Source organism: Thunnus albacares, chromosome 20 (genome assembly GCF_914725855.1).
Source record: "Thunnus albacares chromosome 20, fThuAlb1.1, whole genome shotgun sequence".
Taxonomy (NCBI): domain Eukaryota; kingdom Metazoa; phylum Chordata; class Actinopteri; order Scombriformes; family Scombridae; genus Thunnus; species Thunnus albacares.
Window position 1 is genome coordinate 26,464,431 of NC_058125.1, and position 15,715 is coordinate 26,480,145.

At 39.4% G+C, this 15,715-nt stretch overlaps 2 protein-coding genes across 3 annotated transcripts in view; one reads left to right on the forward strand and one right to left on the reverse strand.

Moving 5' to 3' along the window:
• Positions 1-971: 971 nt before the first annotated feature.
• LOC122971145 (microfibril-associated glycoprotein 4-like) lies at positions 972-2,341 on the reverse strand. Its single transcript, XM_044337677.1, has 4 exons — positions 2,257-2,341; positions 2,022-2,118; positions 1,754-1,921; positions 972-1,263 (listed from the first exon to the last, which is right to left on the reverse strand). The coding sequence occupies exons 1-4, from the start codon at positions 2,281-2,283 to the stop codon at positions 1,007-1,009; spliced, it is 549 nt and encodes a 182-aa protein (XP_044193612.1). The 5' UTR covers positions 2,284-2,341; the 3' UTR covers positions 972-1,006.
• Positions 2,342-11,753: 9,412 nt separating this feature from the next.
• Positions 11,754-15,715, forward strand: part of LOC122971137 (microfibril-associated glycoprotein 4-like) — a 750,976-nt gene continuing 747,014 nt past the window's right edge. Inside the window, exons 1-6 of one of the 2 annotated variants that reach the window (XM_044337668.1) lie at positions 11,754-11,999; positions 12,278-12,433; positions 13,357-13,395; positions 13,530-13,626; positions 13,728-13,895; positions 14,289-14,553. In XM_044337668.1, the coding sequence (XP_044193603.1) occupies positions 11,991-11,999; positions 12,278-12,433; positions 13,357-13,395; positions 13,530-13,626; positions 13,728-13,895; positions 14,289-14,542 (723 nt within the window). In that variant the 5' untranslated portion in view covers positions 11,754-11,990 and the 3' untranslated portion in view covers positions 14,543-14,553. Of the gene's footprint in view, positions 12,000-12,277; positions 12,434-13,356; positions 13,396-13,529; positions 13,627-13,727; positions 13,896-14,288; positions 14,647-15,715 lie in introns of those variants that run through there. The other variant, XM_044337667.1, reaches the window with a different exon arrangement.

Sequence of the window (15,715 nt, forward strand, 5' to 3'; positions counted from 1 at the left end):
AATATTTAAGCGTTTTATCTCGTCATCACTAAGATGTCTGGAAACAGACTGTTTAATGTGTGTGTATGTCTATAATGACAGTGTGGCCTGTTTACAATCTTCGACTTTTTCTCTAATCTTTGATTTTTGCTGAAATATTGGATCATTTGAACATTTATTGAAATGAAAGCATGTGAGAAGTTTAGAGGGAAAAATCACTATTTGGTGGAGCTGTTAACAACTCATAGACATGTGAAATGTGACCCCGACTACACACTGCTTTTTGTAAGACGTCAAAAGCCAAAAAGGTTGGAAACCACTGGTTTCATCTTTAACGATGTGTTGTATTTTAAAAGCTTGTTATATTATCCATTGTGTCAAATCTTCATCTGAAAAGTAACTAAAGCTGTCAAATAAATGTAGTGGAGTAGAAAGTACAATATTTCCCTCTGAAATGTAGAAAGTAGCATCACATGGAAATACTTAATAAAGTACAAGTACTTCAAAATCATACTTAAGTACAGTACTTGAGTAAATGTAGTCAGTTACTTTCCACCACTGTGTGACAGTGTGAGGGTTCATGTGTAGTTTGTGTCCTGCTGAAAGCTCAGATATACAGTCAGTCTGTGGATACAACTAGATGGAACTAATACAGACAACAGAGACATCTAGTGGTGGAACGTGTTCATTTCAGCAGAGTTCAAGCTGCTTTTAGCTCCAATACAAGTCAACTCCATCTGTCAATTGGTTCGTCATCACTTCAGTGATGTCATGTGATGTTCCTGATGGAAGCTGCTCTGTATTTGTTCCTCTGGATCCTCCACTAAGTTCCCCACCTGTCCAATCATTTCTCTACACCAACAGCTGTTTGACACAAGACTTTACACCCAGCAGCTGCTCACAAACACACTCTACACCTGACTTTAATTGATGCTGGAAATATTTATTTGAAGTATATGTGAAGTTACAGACTAGATCAGAGAGAAAGAAAGAGATCAACAGATATTCTGCTGTTCGTTCTGGAGAATTACTGCACAGGACGAATCTTCATGCTGATGGTCTTCAGGGAGTAGTTAGCGCCCTTCCAAGACTCCCACTCCACTCCTAATTGAATCAGAATGTTATCAGCCCCCCAGCGATAAACCCCGTTGGGGTTTGCATCGTGACAGTCGTTGTACCAGAACGCTCCCAAGCGGTCTCTGGCACAGTTCCCGTCTGCCCAGTTGTCCTGGTCTTTGTCAAAGGTGGTGAACTTTTGTCCGCTGTGATAACTCAGGGAGTCTCCTACAGAAACACAAGAAAACGTCTGATCACAACACTACTGCTAATGACACCATATTATATAATATTATATAACTATTAACACTACAACTGCCACTACTAATACAGTACTACTGCTTTGGTTACCACTTGTACAAATACTTCTAGTACTACTAGTACTGCATCTGCTGCTGCTACTGTAACATAACAACATACAGTATGTCGTGTAGACAAGAACTGCAAAAGGTTGAAGGGATATAAACACCTGAAACCTGCTGGGCCTCATTTACATTGTTTCCCTTAAATGTGTTTATAAAAACCAAAGCTTCCATGTAATTAATAAAACATGAATAGACCACTGATTTGTTGTTACTGACTTGAAAATCTTTGTGAATCTGTCTTTAGCTGAAGGAATCATGCAAATAATCCAATATAAGGACAGAAATCTTCAGTGTCTCCATGTGGAAACTAAACATCATAAAAACAAAACTACTACTTGCTAACAGTAACTGACCTGCTCCTCCATCAGTGAATCCAGACACATGCAGTCTGTATCCATCGGACTCTGGATCGATAGAGAACGAGGAGTAACGAGCAGACGCTTTGTTTCCACTGAAGTCCTCCATGTCCACCAGCAGCTCGACCTTTTTCCTATGAGTCAGATGGAAGAGACTCTCAAGACCTGAAAACACACAAACATGAAGTCACATCAGAGTTTAATGCTTGTTTTTATGAACAGTTTCATGAAGTCACATGACTGTTAGTTTGGTTTCATCTCTCACCGAGCCAGTACTCTCCAGCAGCGATACCAAAGCCCTTCTTGTAGTGATCCCAGGGTCTGTAGAAGTTCACCGAGGCATCCATCCTCCTCTGGAACACCTGGGGGGGGTGGGGTTGTTAACTTTATAAACACACAAGATCTCTGACAGCTCATGATTTATTGTGAAGGTCCAACAGGAAATGTTCATACTGAAAAACACTCAGCTGTGACTTGATGACTTCGGTTCAAACACTCACCGTCCAACGTCCTCCGTCTGAGTCCATGTCACAGTACACCTACACACAAACACACTCATTAGTAAATATGATCCTTTAGTTAAAATTATATTCAATCAATCAGCAGCTGCCATGTCTTGAATCTGAAGAATCTTAAAGTGCCGCCGACAGCTGCTAGCTGCTCCAACTGACTCCCATTCAAAAAGCCTCAACTTCTCTCTAGAAATTATAAACATAAAAATGTTATTCTAGTCTAATCTATTCTAGTGCAGGTGGCTGTTTCTTGACTTAAACGAAGAGGTTAGGTGGTATAGAAAGTCCCTGCCAATTATGAATCCTTCAAAGTTTTCTCCCCCATTTTAAAACATAACCAGACGCCCATGGTGAGGAGCATAGATTTTTCTTATCCTATGTTTAGAAGAAAAATATATGTTCTATCTGGAGTGTATATCAAAAATGCTGCCAAATTAACACAAATCACCAAAAAGGGTTGTTGGTTCATTTGACCACAAATACTGTTACTTGATCATGAAACCTGCCCTGTTAGCACAATTTAGCTAAAGTAGCTAACGTTAGCCCATATGTACACAAACTGCAACTCTGGGCTTCAAACTGGTTTCAGTGCAAATTAATGGGTGACATCACACCTCACTACATCCATCTTTATATACAGTCTGTGTATCCAACCAGTAACATGACTACCTCCACTTATATCTGCTGGTTTAGTAGAATCAATCTGAACTGTCTTCACATGGTGACTCATCTTTGAACCAACATCTTCTAACTGTGTCCCAGAGAGGATGAAGTGTACCTGGACAGGAAACCTAACTCCGATGGGATAGATGGTGTACACTCCGGTGGGTTGGCTGTTGTCATGGTGATAGATGTCATTGCAGTCCAACGGGAGAAAGAAGCAGGAGGTCAACCCTGGAGCCAGCAGGAGGAGAACCACTGAAACCAGCTGCAACAGAAACACAGCAGCAGACACAAAATGAACTAAAACTAAACTCAGTGGGAAGATTCACTCTCCAATTTAGTTAAAAAAAACTAATTGTATTTTGGCATTTTGTGGGTTCTTAAACAGAATCACAGAGTGAAGCTTTAAAAGTGCAAAATACAGAGAAAACAGAGCAAAGTAAATTGTAAGAAACTCTTGTGTCACCACAGACTATTTCAGAGAATCAGAAACTACTGATCAATATTAATTCAGTCAGGTGTATAAAGTCACAAACTCACCTTCATCATCAGAGTTCTGCTGAGAGGATCTGATGAAAATCTTGATGTCAGTCAGTCAGGACGCTCCGATGTGTCTGAGCTGTATTTGTACCTCAAAGATTAATGAATAACTGAACAGCTGCTGCTTCACACCGATAAAACTATTTACTGAACAAGTGGAAACATCATGTCCTTGAGTGTCTGTGTCTCTGTTTTCATGTTATTTTCATTGATCCTAAATTTAAGTTGTCTCCTTGTTTTTCCAACATCCCCTCAAAAAAGATCTGCCCTATAGTCAGTTTCTTATGAATAGACGCATCTGTACAAGAGATGATCATTTTCAAATAGAAGCTCACAAACTGTTTGATCAGTTTCTGATGAGAGGGTATCCACGACATGTCTTGGATCAGGCATTTGCAAAGGTTCATGAAAAAAACAGAAATGAATTAATCACCAAATGTAAACCAAAGCAAAAAAACTCTCTTGTGTGTTTAATACTACCTGTTCACCACTTGGGTGTGAGATATGTAATGTTGTGAAAAAACACTGGAACATTTTATCTGTTGATGACATTGACAAAGAGATCTTTAACTCTCTTCCTCTTTTCTCTTTTTCTAGAGCAAAGGATGTTCGGGACACTCTGGTACACACAGACACACAAAAACCTCCATCCACCAGGGACGTCTGGACGATGCCACAGGTTTCCTCTCTTGCTGAAATTGTGCTGCATGTTCTAATTGTAAAAAGGTGAACACTGTTACCAGCTTTGTGACCAAAAAACAATACACAATTTTAAAAAAAAGGATAACATGCAGGTCTAGTAATGTTTTCTACCTTCTAGCATGTACCAAATGTACAATCCAATATGTTGGAAAAACAAATAGACAACTATCTGCTGAGCTGATCCTAAATCAGCTTTTGCAAGACACTTTGCAGACGGCAATCATTGTATTTGGGATTTGTCATTCTGTGGCACTGACATGATGATTTCTAATCGTCATGGTTGAAATATGGATCAAATTTCACTACAGTGTGAATGCAGATATATCTTCTACCTTAAAACTCTGCATCCTGTGACCATACACAGGCCAGACATATACCAGGTTTTGACCTTTGACCTTTGTCTTGTTTATAATAACACAGACTTTATTATCGTAATGCCTTGCTCTATAATAATAAATACAAACTGTAAACTAATTGTGTGACTGTGATTATTTTCATAAAATATTGGTTAAAATAAATTTTTATTGACACACTTTTTACTTTTATTTAATTATATTTTTACACGAGTAATAGTACTTTTACTTGAGTAAAATCTATTATTTGTTACATTTGGATAAAAATGAAGTCAAAAGTCTTCAAGTCAAATGTTAAAACATGATTCATTGGATTAAAGAACACAAAATGTCAGAGCTGCAGCTGCTGCTTCACACCAATAAGACCAGTTCTAGATGTGTAAATATCTGTGTGTGTGTGTGTGTGTGTATTGACACTCTGCAGGATCAAAGTGTTTTAATTTCAGCTTTCTTCAATTATTAAGTTTCTCTTCATTTTACATGCTTCTGTCTTCTTTTGTTCTTAAAGTTTTTAATGTTTATGGGATGTTTTATCAGTGACCTCAGCGTTTCCACGGCTACAGCAGTTTTAGGCTGTTTGTTTTCACAGCTGGAAGGTTCCCATTAAAGTCAGTTATCCTTAAAAAAAGGTCAATTTATTCAGGTCTTAAACAGAATCACTCACACTTCTTTTTTCTGTAATTTTCCTCGATATAACTGAAAGATTAAAGACAAACTAGCTCAGAAGGCATATTTATGCTCAGTCTACATTTAATGTTATAATTCTGATTATAAATCAGAAGCTGTGTTTGGTTCTGTTCATGCTCGGCAGTTTGTCATTAACAGTCATTCAATGTATTTACATTCTGTAATTATCTCTATATAGTTTTTATTGTTCTGCTGTTCCAAAGGTGGTGAGAGCAGACCCCCAGCCTGCAGGACGGACCTTTGTAACCCTCTAAATGGGGTTGATCAGTGATACTCAACTCAAAAAGACCTTTTAAGAGAACATTTCTGACTAAACATCCAAAAATGATGGCCTGAACTAAAGGCCAGAGAAAGACTAATTAATCATATATAGATAAACACATTAGATAGAAAGTCACCTTGAATGCTTGAAGTTACAGACATAACTGTTGAATTTATATGTGTTTCTGAATGTTGTGTTTAATCTCACAGAACTGCTGCTTTAACTCTTTTATTCACTATATTACAGCAGGACTTTTATAAATCAGAAATATCATGAAATACTTGATTGTTTTGAAAAGAATGTTTGCATCTTTAATGTGAAATACTAGGCCATAGTGACTTGAAGTGTGATTTTTACATGTAAAAACTTGGGATTAGATTTCCTCAAAATTCATTTATTTCAGAAGATGCAGGCTGCAGACACACCTAAAGTCCCCCGAGAACAAAGAAATTGAATGTTCTTAGGAGTTTCCTGGAAGGGTCACTACTATTTTGCCGTATGCTTCACTTTTGGGTGCAAGAGTAGCCCCAAAATATTCAATTCTCTTTTCGAGGCACTCTGCTGGATCCTGCTCAACAATCACAAACTCTCATGTGTCATTCACCTCCTGGACGACTTCCTCACCGTCACCCCACCATCCTCAACCCCATCGCACAGTCTCTCCACCCTCAAGTCTGCCTTCCTTTGGCTCGGTGTTCCTCTTTCTCCAGATAAGACAGTGGGACACAATACGTCTCTTGACTTTCTTGGTATCACCCTGGATTTACTCACCTTTCAAGCCGCCCTCCCAACCGAGAAACTCCCACCTAAACTTCGCCATCCGCATCATCCCCCAAGGGCGCTCCTTCCTCTCCCACTTATTGTCCATATCTGCAGCCATTCCATCCCTCCATGATTTCATCACCCTGGATGCCGCTTGCAAAATGGAGCTCCGCATGTGGCAGGACTTCCTTTCTTCATGGAATGGCATCTCCTTTTTCTATGATGAATACATGAACCAGCCCGAAGACATTCAGCTGTACACTGATGCTGCCCCCTCCATTGGTTTCGGCAGTTACTACGGCGGTAGATGGTTCACCTCTGATTGGCCGCCGGAAATGTCCTCACTCTCTCCCTCTTCAGCCCTCTACGAGCTGTACCCCATCGTAGTTGCAGCACTTCTTTGGGGGCATGAGTGGTCCACAAAGGTCATCCTCATCCATTCAGACAACCACACCGCCGTCGACATCATAAATAAAGGCCGCTCCCAATCATTGGATATCATGAAGTTCATACGCAGACTGACCCTAATCTCTCTTATCATCCGCGCTGCCCACATTCCCGGCTACAAAGAAACCATTGCTGACTCCCTTTCCCATTTCTCCTTTCAGAAATTCAAAGCCTTGGCACCAGATTCAGATCCTCATCCAACACCGGTCCCTCCATTTTCAACCACAATCTTCCCCTAAACCCTCAACTTCGCTACCTGGTCACCACATCACAACAAGCAATCCTAAATAGCATAGCCCCCAGCAGTCTTTCATCGTACTACTCAGCATGGAGCTGCTTCAAAACCTTCCATACTACTCACAGGCTACCATTTCCATCCATCAACATCATAACAGTAACCAGCTTCATTACTTACGCCCATTCGGTTCTCAAAATCAGAACATCCACCATCCAAACGTACCTGAGTGGTATAAACTTTTTCATTAAACTAATTTCTGGAGCTCCAGCCCCTTCCATTTCTCACACCCACGTAAATATGTTAATTAAAGGCTTAAGAAAAGCAGAACCTCCACTAGCACCAAAACATCTGTCCCTGACTGCAGACCTCCTCGCCCGATGTATCCAAACTCTTTGCGCAGGTTATTCATCCCCATCCATCATCTTTAACAATGTGTTGTATTTTAAAAGCTTGTTATATTATCCATTGTGTCAAATCTTCATCTGAAAAGTAACTAAAGCTGTCAAATAAATGTAGTGGAGTAGAAAGTACAATATTTCCCTCTGAAATGTAGTGGAGTGGAAGTATACAGTAGCATCACATGGAAATACTTAATAAAGTACAAGTACTTCAAAATCATACTTAAGTACAGTACTTGAGTAAATGTACTCAGTTATTTTCCACCACTGTGTGACAGTGTGAGGGTTCATTTGTAGTTTGTGTCCTGCTGAAAGCTCAGATATACAGTCAGTCTGTGGATACAACTAGATGGAACTAATACAGACAACAGAGACATCTAGTGGTGGAACATGTTCATTTCAGCAGAGTTCAAGCTGCTTTTAGCTCCAATACAAGTCAGGTAATGTACTGTAGTTAATCATGTTGTTTTAGTATTCCTAGTTTAAGTTTTATTCTATTTTGGGACACATTTTTAAGATTTTAACATCCTTTTAACAATTCTTGGGTTTTGGTGATCCTTTGGTACCAAGTGCTGCTTTTTTAATGTCAGAAACATTGTTCAGTGCAGACTAAATACTGAATCACCATCACTGGAGTTCCTGTAGGTTAAGTACCAGAGTAATATTAACATCAAGCTGTTTTCACATTTAATGGCTAGACTGGATATTAATTGCAGATATCCATAATTCAATTCTTCAGATATCCACGATGACATTCTTCCTATCCACAATTGTCATTTCAGATATCTATGATGTCATTCTTCCTAGGACGAATGACGTCACTTTTGTCTTCATGTGTTTTGGGTTTTCAATTTCAGATATCCACAATTACATTTTGGATATCCAGAGTGAACATTCTGGATATCTGCAATACAATTCTTACTAGGAAAATATCATATTTCAGATATCTACAATCCAATTCTTACTAGTCATAACTCTAATTTCAGATATCCAAAATGAAAAAAACATTCCAGATATCCAGAATGTAATTTTGAATATCCAAAAATACATTTTGACTAGTAAAAATGTCATTATGGATATCCACAATTTTAATTTTACTAGGAAAAGTACAATTGTGGACATGTGTATAAATATCCATAAGTGCAATTCTTCCAATCCAGAATGCAGTTGAGATATCTGAAACTGTAACTGACGTACATCCATGTGGTGAGTTACATACTGCGAGTTGGGCAGTGCTTGGTTTTTGCTTGCAAACAATCTCACTTTACAGCTAAACAGTTCACTGAAATATGTTTCTGAAAACATTTCAGGGGAGAAATAGGCAATGCAGTAACAGAATCTTGAATCATATTTGATCAGCACTGCCTAGTTTGACTCAGTAACAATCATCTCTGAGTTTAGGACATGCGTAGTGCGACATCTAGTGACAACTTTTGGTGGGATTTTTCTTTTTTTAACCGAAAGCAAATGCTGACTTCAGTTATGACTAGTAAGAATTGAATTGTAGATATCTGAAATGAGAGTTTCTCCCAGTAAGAGTGTATTCTTACTAGGAAAATAACATTCTTACTTTCTACAAGTAACAATGTTATTGTGAATATCTTTAATTACCATTCTGACTAGTGAGAATACAATTTTGACCAGGAGAAATTCTGTTATGGATATTTAAGATGTAATTACAGATAGGAGTGTGGTTCCATTACATGTTAAAACTATAGGGGAATTATTATTAAAGTTGTAATCCTTCAGATTTCAGTCCGGGTTGATATGGCAACACCTGTGGTTACCGTGGTAACATCAGGTGTGTTTTAACAGGACATCAAACACTGTTGGAGCAGCTGGTGTTGGTGTTTACAGATGTTTTAATAAAGAAGTTGGTTTTGTTGCTGAGGAGGTGGAGACGTATATCTAACAGCTCACTGTGGCTTCTTCTTCCATCACTCTGATATATTTACAGCTCATCCACTGACACAACATCAACTAAACGACACATTAATGCTTAATGAAGATTTAACGTCTGTGACAAACACAATGTGTTTCTTGTTTTTAAAGTGAAGCAACAGGAGGAAATGTTAGCATTAGCAGGAAGCTAATCCAGCTGTGATGCAGCTGTAGGAGAGTGAACAGTAACTGGCTGATATCAATCCATATTTGGACAAGTGGGTGGAAATGTCCATCGCGCTAGCTGCTAGCTTGGTTAGCATGGTGCATTTACAATCTATGGAAAACAGTGACAATGCTAATACTAATGCTAATTTCTGCTAGCGCTAGCTAGCTTAGAGGATTTCTTATCACAACCGAATGCTGGATGAGACTTTTTTAAGTGACCAAAATGTAACAATTAACTTTCATGAACTGAAAACACATTGTGAAACAGCAGCAGCTACGCCTATACTCTGTGAATCTGTGTTACGCCATGGTTACGTTACATAATCAACGTTGTTGCCGTGGTACCGACTTGTCAATCACAACGTAGCCATGCCCTAAAGCATACACTGATTTATCATCTATTTCACTCTAAATGGGGCCATAATGAACATCATGATGCATTGAAGAAGACTTGATACTAGTGATTGAAACCATAAACTCATTAGGAAATAGTTTACTGAGGTAATAAACCAAGTGAGAGGGGCAAGGGGCAAGGGTTAGGGCAAGAGACACAGAGAGGCAAAATAACAACAATAATAACAATAACAATAACAGTAATGGAGATGTGACCAGCAGCAACAAACAGCAGCAATGGCCGGAGAAGGACATCAACAGGACCGCAAAGGCTCAGCCTGATTTTTGCAATATTACGTAAGTGAAAAAAGGCAGTCCTTGAGATTTGTTTTATGTGGGAGTTAAGGGACATATCCTGATCAAAGATAACTCCCAGATTCCTTACAGTGGTGCTGAAGGCCAGGGTAATGCCATCTAGAGTAGCTATATCATTATATAAAGAGTTTCTAAGGTGTTTAGGGCCAATCACAATAGGTTTTGTCTGAGTTTAATTGTAGAAAAATGCAGGTCATCCATTGTCATCCGTCTTCATTGATAAAAATTATTGCATGTCATCTACATAGCAGTGAAAATGTATGGAGTGTTACCTAATAATATTACATAAAGGAAGCATATATAAGGTGAATAGTATTGGTCCAAGCACAGAACCTTGTGGAACTCTGTGTCTAACTTTTGCGTGCATGGAGGATTCATCATAAACATGTACAATCTGAAATCAATCTAATAAGTAGAATTTAAACCAGCTTAATGCAGTTCCTCTAATACCAATTTAATGTTCCAGTCTCTGTAATAGGATGTGATGGTCAATGGAGTCAAATGCAGCACTAAGATCTAAGACAAGTACAGAGAGAAATCCTTTCCTTCATCTGATGCATTTATGAGATCATTGTGACTTTCACCAGTGCTGTCTCTGTGCTATGATGCCTCTAAATCCTGACTGAAAATCCTCAAACAGACTATTGTTATGTAGAAAGTCACACAACTGATTAGAGACTGCTTTCTCAAGGATCTTAGAGAGAAAGCGAAGGTTAGAAGACGCGTAGGTCACCTGCGTCTTCGAAGTGCTCAGAGCCCAATACACAAATTTGTATGTGCGTGCATAAAACAGAGGAAAATAGACTTGACAGTGCTGTGAAAAAACATAGGAAAACCCAGAAGTCTAATGATGAAATTGTGAAAATGTGCATTTGAATGTAGGACTAAACTGGCATTAAAAACAGACACACACAAACACCCCCCAAGAACACCTCAATGTCCCCCTTTCAAAAATATTGCTTCCAGTACCCACCCACGTTCTCTGAATGCCCCCGGTGCTCACATTGAGAAACGTTTCCCTAGTGGCTTGAATAAAGTATTAGACATAACCAGTTTCCTGTGACTCTATCTTATTGTCTTTCTGTGCCGGTGGGTCCCAGTGTAAAACTTGACATTTGTATGTATATAAATCAGTATGTGTATGAGAATGTGTTGATGCTATTATCTAATTTGTTTGTAATGACCTGATCTGCTGGCAATCGGCTTCATGTGTGTTCAATCAGCCCTTGAACATTGATTGATGCACCTGTAGAGTAACCCACATACAGGCTGACTCATCATGCATGCCTTGTTTTGCACTGAGGAAAGTCCAGCATGGACTAACATGTTTGCACTGTATGCCCTTTGCACATTTCTTCACTGTCTGTACAGCCCTGTAATGTAAATAATCCAATATTGCAATTGGTGAAGGACCTTTTGAGAGTATCTTTATAGCATTTGCATGGATCCCCCTCTGTCACTGTGGCCACTAGACAGTTCACTGTATAGGAGGAGGACCTTTGGGAGGCGGTGACCATCCTAAAGATGTGGCCCACACAGCCTCAATGCTGGTGAGCCCTGCTGTTTGCAGCACCTCTACATTAGTGATGTAACCACTTTAATTGGTCCCGGTAATGGAGTCCCCACAATGTGGGTGGATGTCTGGTTTGGATCCAAACAAAGTCGTGTAAACAGGGACACACACACTCAAGGACATTATGTTTCCACTTGTACAGCAAATAGTTTTATTTGTATGAGGTAGCAACTGTTCAGTCATTCATTAATCTTTGGGATATAAATATAGCTCAGACACATCACAACATCCTGACTGACTGACATCAAGATTTTCATCATATCACCTCAGCAGAACTCTGATGATGAAGGTAAGTTTGTGACTTTATACACCTGACTGAATTAATATTGAGTAGTAGTACTTTCAGTCAGATTCTCTGAAATAGTCTGTGGTGACAAGAGTTTCTTACAATTAACTTTTCTCTATTTTCTCTGTATTTTGCACTTTTAAAGCTTCACTCTGTGATTCTGTGTAAGAACCCACAAAATGCCAAAATACAGTCACTTGTTTTAACTAAATTGGAGAGTGAATCTTCCACTGAGTTTAGTTTTAGTTCATTTTGTGTCTGCTGCTGTGTTTCTGTTGCAGCTTGTTTCAGTGGTTCTCCTCCTGCTGGCTCCAGTATTGACCTCCTGCTTACGTCTCGTCCTCCCGCTGGACTGCAGTGACATCTATAACCATGACAGCACCCGACCCAGCGGAGTGTACATCATCTATCCCATCGGAGCCACATCTGCTGTCCAGGTACACTTCATCCTCTCTGGGACACAGTTAGAAGATGTTGGTTCAAAGATGAGTCACCATGTGAAGACAGTTCAGGTTGATTCTACTAAACCAGCAGATATAAGTGGAGGTAGTCGTGTTACTGGTTGGATACACAGACTGTATATAAAGATGGATGTAGCAAGGTGTGACGTCACCCATTAGTTTGCCTTGAAACCAGTTTGAAGCCCAGAGTTGCAGCTTGTGTACATATGGGCTAACGTTAGCTACTTTAGCTAAATTTTGCTACCAGGGAGGTATCGTAATAAAGTAACAATATTTGTGGTCAATTGACCCACTTGACCTCTCTTTGACCTTATGAACCAACACCTTTTTCATAAGACTTTCTATTTGCTAATTTGTGTTTTTTGGGCAGCATTTTTGATATACACTCCAGATAGTACATATATTTTTCTTCCAAAGATAGGATAAGAAAGATCAGTGCTCCTTACCATGGGTGTGTGGTTATGTTTTAAAATGGGGGAGAAAACTTTGAAGGATACATAATGGAAGGGTCCCTCCAGCCCCTCCCTTAAAAAATATTTTTAAAAAAATACGTTGTAATTTAAAACAAATTTCCTACATTTCTACACATGGTTTAAGTCAAGAAACAGCCACCTGCACTAGACTAGGTTAGTTAGATTGAGGGTGCTATGAAAACTAAGACTGCATCATGAACAGTATATAATTGAGTGGATCAGGAGAGGAAATGATTACTGGAATAATGTTTTTATGTTTATATTTTCCAGAGAGAAGTTGAGGCTTTTTAAATGGTCATTTGGGGCATCTAGCGGCCATCGGCGGCACTTTAAGATACTTCAGATTCAAGACGTGGCAGCTGCTGATTGATTGAATGTAGTTTTAACTAAAGCATCATATTTACTAATGAGTGTGTTTGTGTGTAGGTGTACTGTGACATGGACTCAGACGGAGGACGTTGGATGGTGAGTGTTTGAACTGAAGTCATCAAGTCACAGCTGAGTGTTTTTCAGTATGACACTTCCTGTTGGACCTTCACAATAAATCATGAGCTGTCAGTGATCCTGTGTTTATCGAGTTAACCCCCCCCCCCCCCCAGGTGTTCCAGAGGAGGATGGACGGCTCGGTGAACTTCTACAGGCCCTGGGATCACTACAAGAAGGGCTTTGGTATCGCTGCTGGAGAGTACTGGCTCGGTGAGAAATGAAACCAAACTAACAGTCATGTGACTTCATGAAACTGTTCATAAAAACAAACATCAAACATCTGACGTGACTTCATGTTTGTGTGTTTTCAGGTCTTGAGAGTCTCTTCCATCTGACTCATAGGAAAAAGTACGAGCTGCTGGTCGACATGGAGGACTTCAGTGGAAACAAAACGTCTGCTCGTTATTCCTCGTTCTCCATTGAATCAGAGTCCGATGGATACAAACTGCATGTGTCTGGATTCACTGATGGAGGAGCAGGTCAGTTACTGTTAGCAGGTAGTAGTTTTGTTTTTATGATGTTTAGTTTCCACATGGAGACACTGAAGATTTCTGTCCTTATATTGGATTATTTGTGTGATTCCTTCAGCTAAAGACAGATTCACAAAGATTTTCAAGTCAGTAACAACAAGTCTGTGGTCTGCTCATGTTTTATTAATTCTACATGACATACTGTATGTTGTTATGTTACAGTAGCAGCAGCAGATGCAGTACCAGTAGTACTAGAAGTATTTGTACAAGTGGTAGCCATAGCAGTAGTACGGTATTAGTAGTGACAGTTGTAGTGTTAATAGTTATATAACATTATATAGTATGGTGTCATTAGCAGTAGTGTTGTAATCATACACTTGTTGTTTTCTTGTGTTTCTGTAGGAGATGGCCTGGAAACTCACAACGGACAGAAGTTCTCCACCTTCGACAAAGACCAGGACTCCGATAGCCGTAGCTGTGCCAAACTCCACCTGGGGGCGTTCTGGTACAACGACTGTCATAGAGCAAACCCCAACGGGATTTATCTCTGGGGTGCTGATAGCACTCATGATGCTGCTGGAGTGGAGTGGTCCTACTGGAAGGGCTGGAACTACTCCCTGAAGACCATCAGCATGAAGATTCGTCCTGTGCAGTAATTCTCCAGAACGAACAGCAGAATATCTGTTGATCTCTTTCTTTCTTTCTCTCTAGTCTGTAACCTCACATATACTTCCAATAAATATTTCCAGCATCAATAAAAGTCAGGTGTAGAGTGTGTTTGTGAGCAGCTGCTGGGTGTAAAGTCTTGTGTCAAACAGCTGTTGGTGTAGAGAAATGATTGGACAGGTGGGGAACTTAGTGGAGGATCCAGAGGAACAAATACAGAGCAGCTTCCATCAGAAACATCACATGACATCACTGAAGTGATGAAGAACCAAATGACAGATGGAATTGACTTGTATTGGAGCTAAAAGCAGCTTGAACTCTGCTGAAATGAACACGTTCCACCACTAGATGTCTCTGTTGTCTGTATTAGTTCCATCTAGTTGTATCCACAGACTGACTGTATATCTGAGCTTTCAGCAGGACACAAACTACAAATGAACCCTCACACTGTCACACAGTGGTGGAAAGTAACTGACTACATTTACTCAAGTACTGTACTTAAGTATGATTTTGAAGTACTTGTACTATATTAAGTATTTCCATGTGATGCTACTTTCTACATGTCAGAGGGAAATATTGTACTTTCTACTCCACTACATTTATTTGACAGCTTTAGTTACTTTTCAGATGAAGATTTGACACAATGGATAATATAACAAGCTTTTAAAATACAACACATCGTTAAAGATGAAACCAGTGGTTTCCAACCTTTTTGGCTTTTGACGTCTTACAAAAAGCAGTGTGTAGTCGGGGTCACATTTCACATGTCTATGAGTTGTTAACAGCTCCACCAAATAGTGATTTTTCCCTCTAAACTTCTCACATGCTTTCATTTCAATAAATGTTCAAATGATCCAATATTTCAGCAAAAATCAAAGATTAAACAGTAAACAGGCCACACTGTCATTACAGTACACACACACATTAAACAGTCTGTTTCCAGACATCTTAGTGATGACGAGATAAAACGCTTAAATATTTAAATTAGAAAAAGGGATGATCATTTCTCTTTCAGACTCGCTCGGTTCGACTCCTGGCAGCAGTAATGTGTGTTCAGGGTGGGAAGACAGTGAGGGATCACAGCCAGCAGTGAACCTTCCAGATGTTCCTCCTCCAGGTGAAGCTGACAGGCAAACAAATCTTCATATGAAAAGTAACTAAAG